The 17,172-nt window shown below is 49.2% G+C and overlaps 1 protein-coding gene across 1 annotated transcript in view; it reads left to right on the plus strand.

Moving 5' to 3' along the window:
* The first annotated feature begins 219 nt into the window (after positions 1–219).
* The window catches only part of VTN (vitronectin), a 30,181-nt gene continuing 13,228 nt past the window's right edge, over positions 220–17,172 (plus strand). The window contains exons 1-4 of the mRNA XM_083172117.1: positions 220–377; positions 2,198–2,317; positions 8,049–8,426; positions 8,580–8,719. Of these exons, the coding sequence (XP_083028243.1) occupies positions 242–377; positions 2,198–2,317; positions 8,049–8,426; positions 8,580–8,719 (774 nt within the window). The 5' untranslated portion in view covers positions 220–241. The remainder of the gene's footprint in view (positions 378–2,197; positions 2,318–8,048; positions 8,427–8,579; positions 8,720–17,172) is intronic.

Genomic DNA, 17,172 nt, shown 5'->3' on the forward strand with positions numbered 1-17,172 from the left:
GCCCGAAGCATATTTTTGCACCTGGGCCCATAACTCGCTAGTTCCACCTCTGGCTGGCCATATGAGTATCGGGATGCTAACAAGATCCCCTATGGATCATAGATAACTACAGACAGTCACCATACAGTGGCAAAACATTAATCAATCCCACTGGGTTTCCGGGAATCTATAGAAGCAGTGGGAATTCCTGTTATCTCTTCAATGTCTGCAAACAAACGTGGCGAAACCTCAAACAAACAGGATGATAAACTCAGAGGTCAGAGACCGGCAAGATTCACAGTGGACTGGAGAGTCCAAGAGACCAGCAATGAGGGCGCTGCTGCTGCTGCAAGCTCTCCTGCTGCTGGGGGTAATCAGTTCTGCCCAAGCTGCTGAAGGTAGGTGAACTATGAGAATCAGAATCAGAGACTAGGTACATTATTATGTTATATATAAGATGCCTTTAACACATGTTAAATACACTTGTCCACATTTACAACAACTATGGATGCTTGAGCTATGAGAATAAAGAATTCATGTACAGAGGATGTTCTATCTTATGGAAGGGGTCATTATGGACTGGATATAATCAGTGCTGCTGCTCTAAATCCGCAGAATGGCTCTTGCTAGCGATATCCTCTGTCGTCCTGCATGTACAGATAACCGGGGATGTCACTGGCGGAGCCCAGAAGCGCCCATCGTCAGAGACATTGTGCATAAACACTGGACAACAATCTGATTTTGTCTTCTGCATGGGGTGGAGGCAAATCCCGATGATGATGATTATGTTTATAATTGCAGCTGCGGACATAAAAACAGTGGGCAGGATAGGCTTCACCATGCACACCACAGATCTGCAAATTGCTCTTATGCAAACATCTTAATTCCTGACAATGAGATGGCTGAAATCATGTGTATCTGAGGCTTCATTCCTTCTGTAATCCAGCTCATCTCCCGACCACTCTACCATATCTCATTGGGGGCGGGATGTATTAATATACATCGCCGCCCCTCGCCGCCCAGCCGCGATGCTACCACATATGTACTAACATATGCGGCTAGCATCGGGGTGCGGTGACGGAGACCCCCGAGATACCTGTAATGTGGTGTGCAGGGGTCTCAGTCACATCCCGGCGGCTGTCAGTGTCCCCGGTGTCTCCTCCTCCCCCTGCAGCCGGATGTCCTCCTGGCTGTGACACCTGCTGGGGGAGGAGGAGATCGATGGAGGATGGGAGGGGGGGTTGCGCAGACGGCGGGAAGCCATAGAAGCCCATAGGCTTCTCTAGGGTATCACCACCCAGAGGTGGCGATACCCTGCCCGGCGGAGACGGGGTGGACGGGTAATAGTACATAGGAAAATGCGGTAAAACCCCTGTTTTACCGCATTTTCCCTTTAGTACATCCCGCCCTAGGAGACCATATACACATACAATGATCCAGGCCTTTCCTTCCCGTGTACTGTTCTAGCTTATTTTCTCATGAAATATAAAGTATTTCTACACATCGTATTAAAAGTATATGTTGAAAATAGATTTGCACAAGGCTCTCTGAACTCTACAGTATTGGCCTTATTCTGAGTTAGGAGCAAATATAAAATGGAACAATTTGCACCTTGACAGACCTGGTTGCACTGCAGATGGGGCAGATGTGCAGAGAGATTTATAGTTGGAAAGGGGTGTGCCATAGCTTAATTCCAACTTTCAGGGTAGAAAGGTATGTGACGCTACCGCATCTTGCCTGCTTCCCAGTGAAATGGGCAGGATCGAGATAAAAGCACTGTGTAAAGGGGTGAAGTTGAAAGGAGCAAATTATGTCGTTTAGCCTCCTGCACACAAAACGGGCTCCTCACGGGCAGGAGATGATACACTGGCTCCGCCCCCCCAAAGTGGCCTGCTGCGTCTGCTCTCTGAGAATCTCCCGGAGAGAAGAAAAAAATAGTAGGCAGTTATGATACAAACGCAGCCGGTATTTACCCTGCATTCAAAAACTATAAATGCATTTGTACCCTTTCCGTAGCAATATGGTTTGTTCTTGGAGCAGTTTGCTCCTGGTTTACTCCTAATTCTGAATCAGACTATGCATATATTGCTGATCTAGTGAATAAACTCATGTGAAGCAAATTTGTAGCAAAGATCATTGTTAAATATTTAACAGCTTTTTAACTTTTCTCAAAAATAGGTTGTGATGTTTGTGTTGAAATGTGATGTTTTTGTTACAGAGTCCTGCGCAGGGCGATGTTTTGATGGGTTCAATGCCAACAGTAAATGTCAGTGTGACACCTTATGTACTTTTTACCAGAGCTGCTGCAGTGACTACAAGTCATTCTGCAAACCTAAAGGTAAGATTACTATACAGACTGTCTCCTGTATACAGTGAATGAATTGCAGTACAGGGTTCCAGGAAATCACTCACCAAATAAACCATCTGCCGGAATAGCCTCTGATATTGTGAATTTGTTGTGATTCTGGCAAATAGATATAGATATATGTAGTCAACATCGTTATCCTAAGCCAAGTGGCCAATCAGGAGCCGCTAGGCCGCAAGGCGGCCAATAGCGGCATTCGGGAGGCGGAGCCGCACGATGTAAACAAACACCGTGCGGCTCACTCTGTCCGGTCTGGTTTCGGGTGTTCGGTTTGTTTTCTTGCCAAGACACTTACCTGGACTACGTTGCCCTGGGACAGGTGAGTATGGTTTCCTTCCACAGCTTCCTCCATGGATTTCGTCGGATCCGGACGGGGACGCCATCGCCGACATGGACAGCGACGTCGACATGGACCAGAAGACGACACAGGAGGACCAGAAGACGACACAGGACCAGGGCTACCTACGGAAAGAAGATAGGTAAGTATTAGTATGTGTGGGCTTTGTATGTATTAAAGTTTTATTTAAAATGTGTGTCAGTGTGTTTTATTGTACTATTTTTTTAACTGTGGAACTACAAGTGCCAGCGGGCCCTTTAATGCCCAGCAGGCTGGGACTTGTGGTTCTCCAAGTCCCAGCTTGCTGGCACTTGTAGTGCCACAGTAAAAAAACAATAGTTTAATCTTTTTTTTTACACTTGAATCAGCCCGATGCCCACCGCCCAGGGGCATCGGGGACAGTACCAGGCTTCAGCCTGGAGGGGGGGACCCCTTCATTGGGGGGGTCCCCACTCCCCCAGGGCCCCTGGCCAGGCTGACTGGTCGGTAGGGTTAATGTTTTGGCCGCGGGACCTTGTATCATAAGTGTCCCCCGGCTGTGACATTACCCTGCTGGCTGGTTTGGCCTGGGGCTGGTTCTTAAAATACGGGGGACCCCTAGTCATTTTGTCCCCCGTATTTTGGGAACCAGCCCCGGACCTGGAGCCTGGGGCTGGTTGTTAAAAATCGGGGAACCCCTATTTGTCGGGTTCCCTGATTTTTAATTACCGGCCCCGGCTCCATCAGCCTGGTGCTGGTTTCGGCTGTGGGGGGGACCCCACGCTGTTTTTTTTATTTATTTAAATTTTCTATTTTTTTTTACACTGAAGCCTGCACGGATCTGACTGATCCGTGCAGGCTTAAAGCAAATACGACAGGAAAATGGTGTTCTATTTTTCTGTCGTATTTGCGTGGGTGTTTCACACCACTAAGCAGCCGTATTATCAGTACGGCTGCTTAGTACATCAGGAACCACCATTCTTTTGAATGGTGATTTCTGTCGTATCCTATCGATGGTGTAGGACATTCGTATTTGTAAATACAAATACGAATGTTCCATCTTTAGGACTACGAATTGTTGTATTTTTGGGATTGTAAATCCCGAAAATACAAATTCGTAAAAAAAAGGTGTATTTCTCCCTACAAATACACCTTTTTTCTACGAATCCATTTTGGTAAATGTCCCCCATTATATCAATAAAACATTTAACATAAAAATAAACAAACAACCAAAATGCAGGTTTATTTCTCGATTTTAAAGATTGGAACATAGGCCCAGAAAAGAAGAGGATTAGTTCAGTAAATAACCATCATATTAGTAATAGCTAAAAAAACAAATCCTCATACTGTACATTGAATAAAAAAAGAGTGAACCATTATTATCTGCAGTTAAAAATATGTTACTTAAGATCATGTATTATGCAAGAAGAGTAACACTTCCTGATGTGGAACAAGGAATACAGAAATTTGTTAAAAAGTGGGAAAAATACATTGATAGTCTAGATCAGGCATGTCCAACCTGCGGCCCTCCAGCTGTTGTGAAACTACACATCCCAAAAGGCCTTGCCACAGTTTTGATATTAGGGCATGCTAAAACTATGGCAAGGCATGCTGGTATGTGTAGTTTCACAACAACTGGAGAGCCACAGGTTGGACATGCCTGATCTAGATGAAGATACACAAAAATCTCTTATATATTTGGCTACATCTGTCACTCAAAGTGTGTCTGACTCTCTAACACTGGGTGGAGCCTCTGACTCACATGACAGAGAACCAGCCCAGTGAGACACCCTCTGCCTCCCCATGTTAACCAGCAAAGACACAGCTACTCACCAGACACACCAGGTGAGCGCCCCCCGCCGCCCCCCCCCCCCTCCGGCGATTCGCGGCAAAACACCCCCACCCCCCCTCCCGCGATTCGCGGCACCCCCCCACGACCCCCCCTCCCGCGATTCGCGTCACCCCCCGCGATTCACAGCACACCCCCCGCAACCCCCCTCCCGCGATTCATGGCACCCCCCTGCGAACCCCCCTCCCGCGATTCGTGGCAAAAACCTCCCCCGCCCCCTCCCACAATTCGAGGCCCCCAGCCCCCCCGCGACCACCCCTCCAGCGATTCGCGCACTCCCCCACCCCCGCGAACCCCCCCTACCGCAATTCGCGGCACCCCCCCACACACGATTTGCGGCAACCCCAGCCCCCACGACCCCCCCTCCGGCGATTCGGGGCACCCCACCCCCCCGCAACCCCCCTCCTCCCGCAATTCACGGCACCCCCCCTGACCCCGCGACCCCCCCTCTCGCGATTGGCTGCAACTCCCGCGCCCCCCCTCCCGCAATTCGCAGCACCCACCCCCGCGGCCCCCCCTCCCGCAATTCATGGCACACCCCCCCCGCGACCCCCCCTCCCGCGGACACCCCCTCCACCCACCCCCCCCCAGCCGCCGCGATTCACAGCAACCCCAGGATCAAATGGCACATGCAAAACACTGACACGGCTATGGTCGACGATGAAAAAGGTTGACATGAGTTTTTAAAGATTTCTTTTTCATTTTAAGATTGTTTTCATATTCATTCTCATGTGTCGACATGGTCACCAATGAAGTGCCACACTTATGTCAACATTTAATGTGTTGACCTTTCTGTGTTGATTTTTTCTTGTGGCGATTTGCGGCACCCCAGCGCCCCTCTCCCGCAATTCGCGGGAACCCCCCCGCGCGATTCGCGTCACCCACCCCCCACGACCCCCCCTCCCGCAATTCGCGGCACCCCCGTGACACCCCCCCCCGCGCAATTCGCAGACACCCCCCACCTCCCTCCCCCCCCCATTCGTGGCAATTCCACGATTAAATGGCAAATGCAAAACACTGACATGGCTATGGTCGACAATGAAAAAGGTTGACATGAGTTTTTGAAGATTTATTTTTCACTTTTTGAATGTTTTCATACTCATTCTCATGTGTCGACATGGACACCAATGAAGTGCCACACTTATGTCAACATTTACATGTGTTGACCTTTCTGTGTTGATTTTTTCTTGTGGCGATTCCCGGCACCCCCCCGCGACCCCCCTCCTGCGATTTGCAGCACACCCCCCCGCAATTCGCGGCACACCCCGCAACTCCCGCGATTCGCGGCCCCACCCCGTGACACCCCCCCTCCTGCGATTCGCGGCACCCCACGACCCTCCCTCCACGATTCGCGCCAACCCCCCGGGCCCCCCCTCCGCGGTTCGCGGTACACCCCACCCCTGACCCCCCCTCCTGTCATTGCGGCAACCCCCGCCCCCGCGACCCACCCTCCCATGATTCACTGCAACCCCCCACGCCCCCACGATTCGCGGCACCCACACCCCCCCGCGACCCCCCCTCCCGCAATTCACGGCATCCACCCACGACCCCTCCTCCCGTGATTCACGGACACCCCTCACCTCCTCCCTCCCCCCCACGCGTGATTTACGGCAACCCCAGGATTAAATGGCACATGCAAAACACTGACACGGCTATGGTCGACAATGAAAAAGGTTGACATGAGTTTTTGAAGATTTATTTTTCACTTTTTGAATGTTTTCATATTCATTCTCATGTGTCAACATGGACACCAATGAAGTGCCACACTTATGTCAACACCTTTCTGTGTTGATTTTTTCTTGTGGCAGTTTTTTTCCAGTGACAACTATGTGCACGTCAACCTAGACATCATCAACCAATTTTTTGTATAATATATAACACCTGTTCTGTTTTACTGTAGGTGTTTTAAGTCAGATCTTTTACTGCTACTATTACTGTTTATGTAAATGCATTCTGAATGACAGCAACATCCTACCATCCTTCTACAAGAATATATAACCAACTAGGTGATTCATCGCGCCCCGGGTCCCCCCTCCCGCAATTCGCGGACCCCCCGCACACCCCCCCTCCCGCAATTCGCAACCGCCCTCGCGCGATTCACGCACCCTCCCACGCTTTGCGGACCCCCGCCCTCTCCCGCGATTCGCGGACACCTGCACCCCCTCCCTCCCTTGATTCACGGCACCCCCCGCGCCCCTCCGGCAATTCACGGCACCCCTAAGCCCCTCTTTAGTCCCCCGTAAACTCACACACCCCTATCACTACCCAGCTTCCTGCTCTCCTGAACCGTAACTTCCACCACTGGGGAGTCGCTGACGCTGTTTTGCCCACATGCCCCTATCATGCCTCATAGCCCAGCCTCCTGCTCTCATGCACCCTAACTCCCACCCAGTAGGAGGAGACTCTGACTCAGGGCCACTATCCTGTACTCCTGTACTGCCACGCTGGACCCTCACCCACTGGCAGAAGCTGCACAGTATCTCCCACCCTCCTCTTTAGTCCCCCTTATGCCCACACACCCCTATCACTACCCAGCCTCCTGTTTTCCTGTGTCGTGACCTCCGCCAGTGGGGAGCCGCTGACTCAAAAACACCCTAATATACTATTGCACACACACACCTAAACAACATGCACACACAGCCCCCCCCCCCCACCCACAAATGTCACTGTACCATCCACACTATCAATGTACATCTTACTCTGTAACCGCATTTTAATTAAACAAAACAATACACACCCCCTTCCAAATCATATGCTCTCTATTTAACACATTTCACCTATAACTCAAGTTGCAATACAGGCCATATTTCATACAATTCTAACCATCTTTCTCATATACAAACATTCACAAATTAAGGGGGCGCAGCCCCTTACGCCGGTGTGATGAGCGCCCGTAGGGCGCGATGAATCACCTAGTATATTTATAAACTTTTTGAATCGACCGCATGGTTTTCAATCAGACAATTATCAAGAGCCCCCTAAGAAAATTCCTTTCTTCAGCCTTCATTTTAATTATTTATAAAATAAATAATATATTTAGACCCTACAAATCTTAAAGGTTTTAAAGTCTTTTCTTGCCTTCTCCCCATCCTAATACACCCTTCCCCTTTTATGTTTATAAGCTTATAGGAATAATATTTGGATATTTACTTTAAAGAGATACTTTAAAGTTAAGCAGAAATATAAGTATTGTACGTACTGTAAAAATCTGTATATGTATCTCCAAGAATTTTTTTTATTGTATACTGCAATTGTACTTCTTAATTATACAGTAATAGTACTTCTTATTTGCTTATAGGAATAATATTTAGATATTTACCCCAAAGAGATACTTTAAGTTAAGCATAAATATACGTACTGTACGTACTGTAAAAAAATTGTATATGCATCTCAATGTATTTTTTGTTGTTGTTGTTTGTATACTGCAATTGTACTTCTAAATTTTTGCATAATTTGCGAAAAAATAAAAAATATCTCTTATAAAAAAGAAAAGAAAGCAAACTACAAAATATAACCGGCTTAACCTTCTCCTGTTTCAGAAACACGTGGAGATGTGTTTGACGTTCCTGAAGATGAGTACAACTATGACATATATACACTAGATCCTCAGACTGTAGATGAACTTGTGGAAACCGCGACACCAACTTCATCTTCTGTACTTTCCACGACAATAACTTCATCTTCTTTACTTGCCACGACAACAACTTCATCTTCTGTACTTGCCACGACAACAACTTTACCTTCTGTACTTGCCACGACAACAACTTCATCTTCTGTACTTGCGGCAACAGAGGAACAAAGAGAACCGTCCACGACTGAGCAGCCTTCAACCGAAGACTACACTAAGGAGCTCTGCAGTGGGAAACCCTTTGATGCCTTCACTAACTTAAAAAATGGCTCCATCTATGCCTTCAGAGGTACTGCATCTGAGACACATGAACATAAAAAGCTTTGAAACCAAACTGAATAGAAATTATAAATTGTCTGTTTTCTTTGTCCAATAAGATCATAAGCTTGACTGATATGTATGCCATCTATAAATATAATAACTCCTGCACTGTTTTCTAAAGGTAAATATTTTTATGAGCTTGATGACAAACGTGCGCTGGATGGATACCCAAAGCTCATCAAGGATGTATGGGGTATAGATGGTCCAATAGATGCTGCCTTCACACGTTCGAACTGTCAGGGGAAGACCTATCTTTTTAAGGTAACTATGGTTGTAATAACTATATTTGAATGTCTTGATTTAATCCTCTTTTTAAGACCCGAGAGGGAGGAAATATACCATAACAAGCTTCTGGGATGGGCCTAGAAATGGGTAGTTTGGATAAAGGTAGGACCATCTTATCATATGGACACACTGGGCAGCAGCCCATTTCCCACAATCCTATGAGCCTTTAGAAGCAGGTAGTGAATGCTACCCATCCTGCTCTGATTGTGCATGACAAACAATCAGTTGCTAGGCAGTGTTTTCTACATGCCTGTGAATGGCACTCAGCATGCCAATTGGTGAATGGATGCAGCTTGCCACCAGAGTGCTAACAACCATTCACTGTATGGAAACATGTGGAGAGATGGCGTGGTACAGGCCTCCCATACTGTTAGGATGGTTATGGATAAAGGTAAAGATTTACAAAACAAGGTAAAAGTCTTTATATACACAAGGGGCTGATTTAGTAGGAGACATATCTGCTTCCATATATGCGTCTTTTGCCAGTGTCGTTACAAGGTACATCCTTGAGTACATCTGTGTACGCACCACTTTCACCAACATGTCAGCTTCCTTCCCATAGATGGACCAGCTCTGGGTGTGCGCTAAGCATCCTCGTCCCCGCCCAGAAAGCCCAGTACATATTTATTAATAGAGGGAGCATCACGTGCTATTAAACTTTGACAAGTTAGACACCAGAACACATATTTATGGACTACTTGTCTTTATTAAAGGGGCAGTTAAACTTTAAGCAAAAGAGTTCTATGTTTTGTAAACTTCAAATGTGATTCATACAGGATTCAATTAGGTCCGCCCCAACTCCGGTGCAACCAGGTCTTAGGAGGTGACAGTATCAGCAATTGTCAGAGGACAGGGATCAAAAAGGAGATCTAACTACAGGGCCTTCCTGGGAAAAACAACCTACCTAACGGCACCAGGCCAAGGATGGGGAACGCAACCTTGTTGCAGACCCAACTGACAAAAGAAACGTGGCACCTCCAACAAAACTGATGCTGGAGATACAACTAAATTAAAGTATGCAGGTGTACAAACAAACGGTACCCCTAAATGACTAAAACAATAAGTACCTCACCTGTTCAGGATGAACAGAACAGGGAAAATCCCAAAGAAATGAACAACAAATGGTACTTGTGAGTTATCCGGGCGTCCGATTTTTAAATCGGGTCGGATCGGGACATCGCATCGCATCGCATGCGACCATCGGATGCGATGCGATGCGATGACCCGATTTTTCCATAGGAATCAATGTTAAAATGGACTGAGTCCATTTTAACATGGAATTCAATGGGAAAAAGGGTCCTTTTCATACCCCTACTATCCAAGTGGGCATGGAGTTGGATATAAACCTGTGGCGAGCGTAGCGAGCCACCGAGCCCGAAGCGTGGCGAGCGTAGCGAGCCCCGCGAGGGGACACAGAATACCGTCCCCTCGCGGGGCTCGCTTCGCTCGCCACGCTTCGGGCTCGGTGGCTCGCTACGCTCGCCACAGGTTTATATCCAACTCCATGCCCACTTGGATAGTAGGGGTATGAAAAGGACCCCTTTTTCCATAGGAATCATTTTAACATTGATTCCTATGGAAAAATCGGGTCATCGCATCCGATGGTCGCATGCGATGCGATGCGATGCGATATCGCATCGCATCGCATCTGATTGTATGCCTTAACTTAAGGCATACAATCAAAAAATCGGACGCCCGGATAACTCACAAGTACCCAACAAATATAATAGACAACTCGCCAGATAAAGAGAATAAAGGTAAACCAAACCGGGCTCCAATGGACCTATAACAGGAACAGAAGCGCAGCAGCAGTGGCTGGAAAAAACAAGCTGGGACTGACTGGAACAGGCTGGCAGGACACTGGGACAATGTGCAGAGGGCCAAGCAATAACTTGCACAGGGCAATATTACCGGTGGGGCTGAGCTGGGCTGGATCCCTTAAAAGGGATAGCCTGGCCAATCAGCCACCGCTGTCCGGACCAGCCCCCCCATCTCAGAATGACAGTAGCCCAGAGACCTGATGCGATGCTGCCCGATATTGATACATTGGGTAGCATTTCATCCCCCATAAAAACCCATGGGGTATGTGGCAGGCGGCGGGGCAAGAGGGATCGCAGCAGGGATTGGAGATTCCTGCCACGGTTCCTCCTTGATACATGCTGGGGTACTTAATATTTGCGGCTTACCCCGTAAAACAGGTGTTTTTTGAGGAATTAACCACAAGTAATTAATAGTAAATGGGCCTTTAAGTGTGTATGAGTGTAAATAATATAATGTAATTAAATTTGAAATTTTTACATTCAGCAATTAAAGAATTGGTTCATTAGTATGTAATGGTGCATCTCTGACAGAGAGACTGTTAGAAAGCAGAACAGAGAGTTGCTGATGGGGCTGTCTGTGATTTCCAGTCACACTGAGAAACGCTAATGCATGAGAGAGGCCCCCTGGAGGATGACACCAGCATTTCCCCTTATGCATGAAGTTGACATGATGTGACTCCTGAGGATTGCATTTGGAATGAGATGTGAAATAACAATTTAGTAATCTGAAAAATACACATAGCTATGCTAAAAGCATCTTTGGGGGATCTTGTCTTGTAGCACAGATGTCTACTTTCTCATATACAATTCCCTAAAAAACAAAAACAAAAGAACCATAAAGTATTATCTTTGTAATTCTACCCTGCACAGAAGGGAGGATATTCAGAGGTTATTCGTCTCAGATGCTAATTCGCATCCTTGCGAGTCAACCAGAATGGTGGTACGCCCGCCCACCATTCGCACAGCGAGTATGTTCGCCTGGCATGTGAATGGATGTTTTACATAAACATCCATTTGCAGCCTCCCACAGCCTCACACCCAGTGTTCCCTCTAAGCTGTGCGCGTGTGCGCGCGCACACAACCTGACGAGTGTGCGCACAGACATTACAACAGAGCGCAGAAAGCAGCATTGATCCCCTTTTTGCAGTTAATTGCAATTAATGTGTTTTACCCATTAACTGCATTGTGTATTGTGTTTTGAATGTTTAAATGTTTTGAATGTTTAATATCATTTTATAGTAAAGTTAACACAAATGCTTAACATCGTTTTCCAGTTAAGTGACGCACAAAAATTTAAATTTCCTTCCAAAGTTGCACAGCCAATATCTTTTGTCGCACACAGCTTTCGTAAAATTAGAGGGAACATTGCTCACACCCACATCATTCGATGCCCCCTGCACCCGCGTCATCAATTATCGGCGCCGTGCGCACAAACACGGCCCTGTGAAGAGACCTGAATAAGGTCCAAGATGTGCATAGGTCTCTATTACCAGCAGTAGTGTATACAGTTCAATTTGATGATCTAACAACAGACAGATGTAGTAAGCCTGGTGAAGAAGTAAAGCTCCCAACTGTCCGGCTTTTCGCTGTAACGTTCTGGTTTTTGGGACGTTCCCTCACCCCGCCCGGGGCCGGCTACGTCCCTCGGCACGGGGGGGGGGGGGGGGGGTGCAGTGTGAAGGCATGTGCACAGCACTTTTTCTTCCGTCTGAAGGGCTGGGAACATAGCTGGGGAGAGCCGCTAGCCATGCCCCCACAACTGCGAAAATGGGGCGTGGCCTCGCTGGAATAGGCCATGCTCCCTTGCCGCTAGGTTATGCCCCCAAAATTTCAGGCTTCATGCCTAGCCAATGTTGGGAGGTATGAGTAATGTGGAAATAAAGCAGAAGTAGATAATGCACCAGTCAATTAGCTATGTAGGAGTTGATTGGCTGGTGCGTTATCATCTTCCACTTTATCTCCATTTTACCAGGCTAAGGGGCCCATTTATCATGGATCGTATTTACAATGCGATCTGGGCAGAATATTACCTCCCAGGATCACATTGTAAAATGCGATCCTAATGGCGGGATGTATCATCCCCGCAGGCAGGGACAGGGCTCTGAAAGAAGCCTGTCCCTGCGATGTGCTGATCCAGGCCCTGGGGGTCTGCTCATGCGCGGTTAGCACTGACCCCCTGCCATCCCGGAATGTTTTCTTTCTATAGGAACCCCACATGGATTCTACTGGACAAGGGGGTTATTTTGGTTCACTCTTTCTGACAAATTCCTTCTTAGATGGACAAAACCATGTGCCCTGCAGGTGGGGCAGATGTTACTTGTGCAGAGAGAATTAGATTTGGGTGGGGTTTTACTTCAAAGTAAAATCTATACTGCAGTGTAAAAATAAAGCAGTCAGTATTTACCCGGCACAGAAAAAAATAACTCACCCAAATCTAATTATTTCTGCACATGTTACAGCTGCCCCCCTGCAGTGCACATGGTTTTGTCCATCTAAGAAGGATTTTGTCAGAAAGAGCGAACTAGAATAAGGCCCAAGGTGAGTTAACTACTATTAAGATATGTAAGTTTCTGTATGAATGGGCTCCGTATGTAATAAAGTTTTCTTTTTCTGATGTGTGTATTTAGTTAATTATTTGTATTGCTGTGGGACTACAAGTCCCAGCGGGCCCTTTAATGCCCCGGTTTGAGGTTCTCCAAGTCCCTGCATGCAGTGCAGGCTTGCTGGGACTTGTAGTTCCACAACAATACACAATAGTTTCTTTTACTTTTACACATTTAATCAGCCCGGTGGCCACCGCCCAAGGGCATCGGGGACTGCCCCGGGCTTCTGCTTGGGCCGGGAAATACTGGAGGGGGGGACCCCTTCATTTGGGGGGGGGGGGTCCCACTGCCCATGCTGACCGGTCAGGGGGTGAATGCTTTTGGCCAGGGGGGGACTTGTATAAAAAGTCCCCCCCCCCCCCCCCCCCCCCGGTTGTGGCATTCGCCTGCTGGCTGGTTAGGTCCTGGTGCTGGTTCTTGCCAAGTTTCTGCCTTTCCTTGAGTGGTGGAGATCCGGCCCTGGTAAATAAATTGTATGCCCATTAAACTTTCTTATTGACTTTCCTAGGTCAGGTAATGTAAAATAAACTGTTCTTGATTTGCTCTGACTGTTTTGGAATCTTCATGATGAAGCTCTTTTTTGGAGATGCATTCACTATCTATGGAGCCTCTTACAGACAGCTATATTTGTTTTTAAATTAACGGAAATACTTCATTTGTACACAAGGCAGCTTCGATAATCCAATGTGACATTTGTGAAGTTTTTTGGGGGGAGCTATTTATTCATTATTGGGTATTAGATCTTTTAATTGTACCTTTGGCAATCATTAATTAAGAGGAAAGTCCAGGAACAGAGCATTCTGTCCCTACTGGAGAGGGACACGTTGAGAGGTATGCGTTCATACCCCATGGCATGCCTTAGCCATAGATCCACCTATATTGAACTACATTTGCTGTGAATTTAAGTACATATTATGTACTAGGTGATTCATTGCGCCCTACGGGCGCTCTTCACACCGGCGTAAGGGGCTGTGCCCCCTTAATTTGTGAACGTTTGTATATGAGAAAGATGGTTAGAATTGTATGAAATATGGCCTGTATTGCAACTTGAGTTATAGGTGAAATGTGTTAAATAGAGAGCATATGATGTGGAAGGGGGTGTGTATTGTTTTGTTTAATTAAAAATTGGTTACAGAGTAAGATGTACATTGATAGTGTGGAGGGTACAGTGACATTTGTGGGTGGGGGGGTGGGGCTGTGTGTGCATGTTGTTTAGGTGTGTGTGTGCAATAGTATAGTAGGGTGTTTTTGAGTCAGCGGCTCCCCACTGGCGGAGGTCACGACACAGGAAAACAGGAGGCTGGGTAGTGAGAGGGGTGTGTGGGCATAAGGGGGACTAAAGAGGAGGGTGGGAAATACTGTGCAGCTTCTTCCAGTGGGTGAGGGTCCAGCGTGGCAGTACAGGAGTACAGGATGGTGGCCCTGAGTCAGTGTCTCCTCCTACTGGGTGGGAGTTAGGGTGCATGAGAGCAGGAGGCTGGGCTTTGAGGCATGATAGGGGCATGTGGGCAAAACAGCGTCAGCGACTCCCCAGTGGTGGAAGTTACGGTTCAGTAGAGCAGGAAGCTGGGTAGTGATAGGGGTGTGTGAGTATACGGGGGACTAAAGAGGGGCTTAGGGGTGCAGTGAATTGCGGGAGGGGCGCGGGGGGTGCCGTGAATCAAGGGAGGGAGGGGGCGCAGGTGTCCGCGAATCGCGGGAGAGGGCGGGGGTCCGCAAAGCGTGGGAGGGTGCGTGAATCGCGCGAGGGGGGCTTGCGAATTTGCAGGAGGGGGGGGTGCGCAGGGGGTGACGTGAATCGTGGGAGGGGGCGTGAATCGCGGGAGGGGGGAGTGCGCGGGGGGTACACGAATTGCGGGAGGGGGGGCCCGGGGAGCGATGAATCACCTAGTTGGTTATATATTCTTGTAGAAGGATGGTAGGATGTTGCTGTCATTCAGAATGCATTTACATAAACAGTAATAGTAGCAGTAAAAGATCTGACTTAAAACACCTACAGTAAAACAGAACAGGTGTTATATATTATACAAAGAATTGGTTGATGATGTCTAGGTTGAAGTGCACATAGTTGTCACTGGAAAAAAATTGCCACAAGAAAAAATCAACACAGAAAGGTCAACACATGTAAATGTTGACATAAGTGTGGCACTTCATTGGTGTCCATGTCGACACATGAGAATGAATATGAAAACATTCAAAAAAAGAAAAATAAATCTTCAAAAACTCATGTCGACCATAGCCGTGTCAGTGTTCTGCATGTGCCATTTAATCCTGGGGTTGCCGTAAATCGCGCGCGGGGGGGGAGGAGGTGAGGGGTGTCCGCGAATCACGGGAGGATGGGTCGTGGGTGGATGCCGTGAATTGCGGGAGGGGGGGTCGTGGGGGGGTGTGGGTGCCGCGAATCGTGGGGGGGGGGGGGGGCGCGGGGGTTGCAGTGAATCGTGGGAGGGTGGGTCGCGGGGGCGGGGGGTTGCCGCAATGACAGGAGGGGGGGTCAGGGGGGGAATCGCGGTAGGGGGGGGGTCGCGGGGGTGGAGTGTACCGCGAAACGTGGGAGGGGGGGCCCGGGGGGTTGGTGCGAATCGTGGGAAGGGGGGTCGTGGGGGTGCCGTAAATCGCAGGAGGGGGGTGTCACGGGTGGGGCCACGAATCGAGTTGCGGGGTGTGCCGCGAATTGCGGGGGGTGTGCTGCAAATCGCAGGAGGGGGTTCGCGGGGGAGTGCCGGGAATCACCACAAGAAAAAATCAACACAGAAAGGTCAACTCATGTAAATGTTGACATAAGTGTGGCACTTCATTGGTGTCCATGTCGACACATGAGAATGAATATGAAAACATTCAAAAAGTGAAAAATAAATTTTCAAAAACTCATGTCAACCTTTTTCATTGTCGACCATAGCCATGTCAGTGTTTTGCATGTGCCATTTAATCGTGGGGTTGCCGTGAATGGGGGGGGAGGGAGGTGGGGGTGTCTGCGAATTGCGGGGGGGGGGGGTGTCACGGGGGGTGCCGCGAATTGCGGGAGGGGGGGTCGTGGGGGGTGGGTGACGCGAATCGCGTGGGGGGGGTACCGCGAATTGCAGGAGAGGGGCGCTGGGGTGCCGCAAATCGCCACAAGAAAAAAATCAATACAGAAAGGTCAACACATTAAATGTTGACATAAGTGTGGCACTTCATTGGTGACCATGTCGTCACATGAGAATGAATATGAAAACAATCTTAAAATGAAAAAGAATTCTTCAAAAACTCATGTCAACCTTTTTCATCGTCGACCATAGCCGTGTCAGTGTTTTGCATGTGCCATTTGATCCTGGGGTTGCTGTGAATCGCGGCGGCTGGGGGTGGGGTTGTGTCAGCGGGAGGGGGGTTCGCGGGGGGGTGTGCCATGAATTGCGGGAGGGGGGGTCGCGGGGGTGGGTGCTGCAAATTGCGGGAGGGAGGGCGCGGGGGTTGCAGCGAATCGCAAGAGGGGGGTCGCGGGGCCGGGGGGGTTTGCCGCGAATCACGGGAGGGGGGGTCAGGGGGGTGCCGCGAATTGCGGGAGGAGGGGGGGTGGGGTGCCCCGAATCGCTGGAGGGGGGTCGTTTGGGCTGGGGTTGCCGCAAATCGTGGGGGGGGGGTGTGCCGCGAATTGCGGTAGGGGGGTTCGCGGGGGCGGGGGAGCGTGCGAATCATGGGAGGGCCCCCGCGAATCGCTGGAGGGGTGGTCGCGGGGGGGGCTGGGAGCCGCGAAACGCGGGAGGGGGGGCGGGGGGGTTTTGCCGCGGGAGGGGGGTCGCAGGGGGGGGTGCCACGAATCGCGGGAGGGGGTCCCGGGGGGGGGGTATGCCGTGAATCGCGGGGGATGACGCGAATCGCGGGAGGGGGGTCGCGGGGGGGGGGGGTGCCGCGAATCGCGGGAGGGGGGTGGGGGGGTTTTGCCGCGAATCGCGGGAGGGGGGGCGGCGGGGGGCGCTCACCTGGTGTGTCTGATGAGTAGCTGTGTCTTTGCTGGGTAACATGGGGA

Source organism: Crinia signifera, chromosome 2 (assembly GCF_055691185.1).
Source record: "Crinia signifera chromosome 2, ASM5569118v1, whole genome shotgun sequence".
Taxonomy (NCBI): domain Eukaryota; kingdom Metazoa; phylum Chordata; class Amphibia; order Anura; family Myobatrachidae; genus Crinia; species Crinia signifera.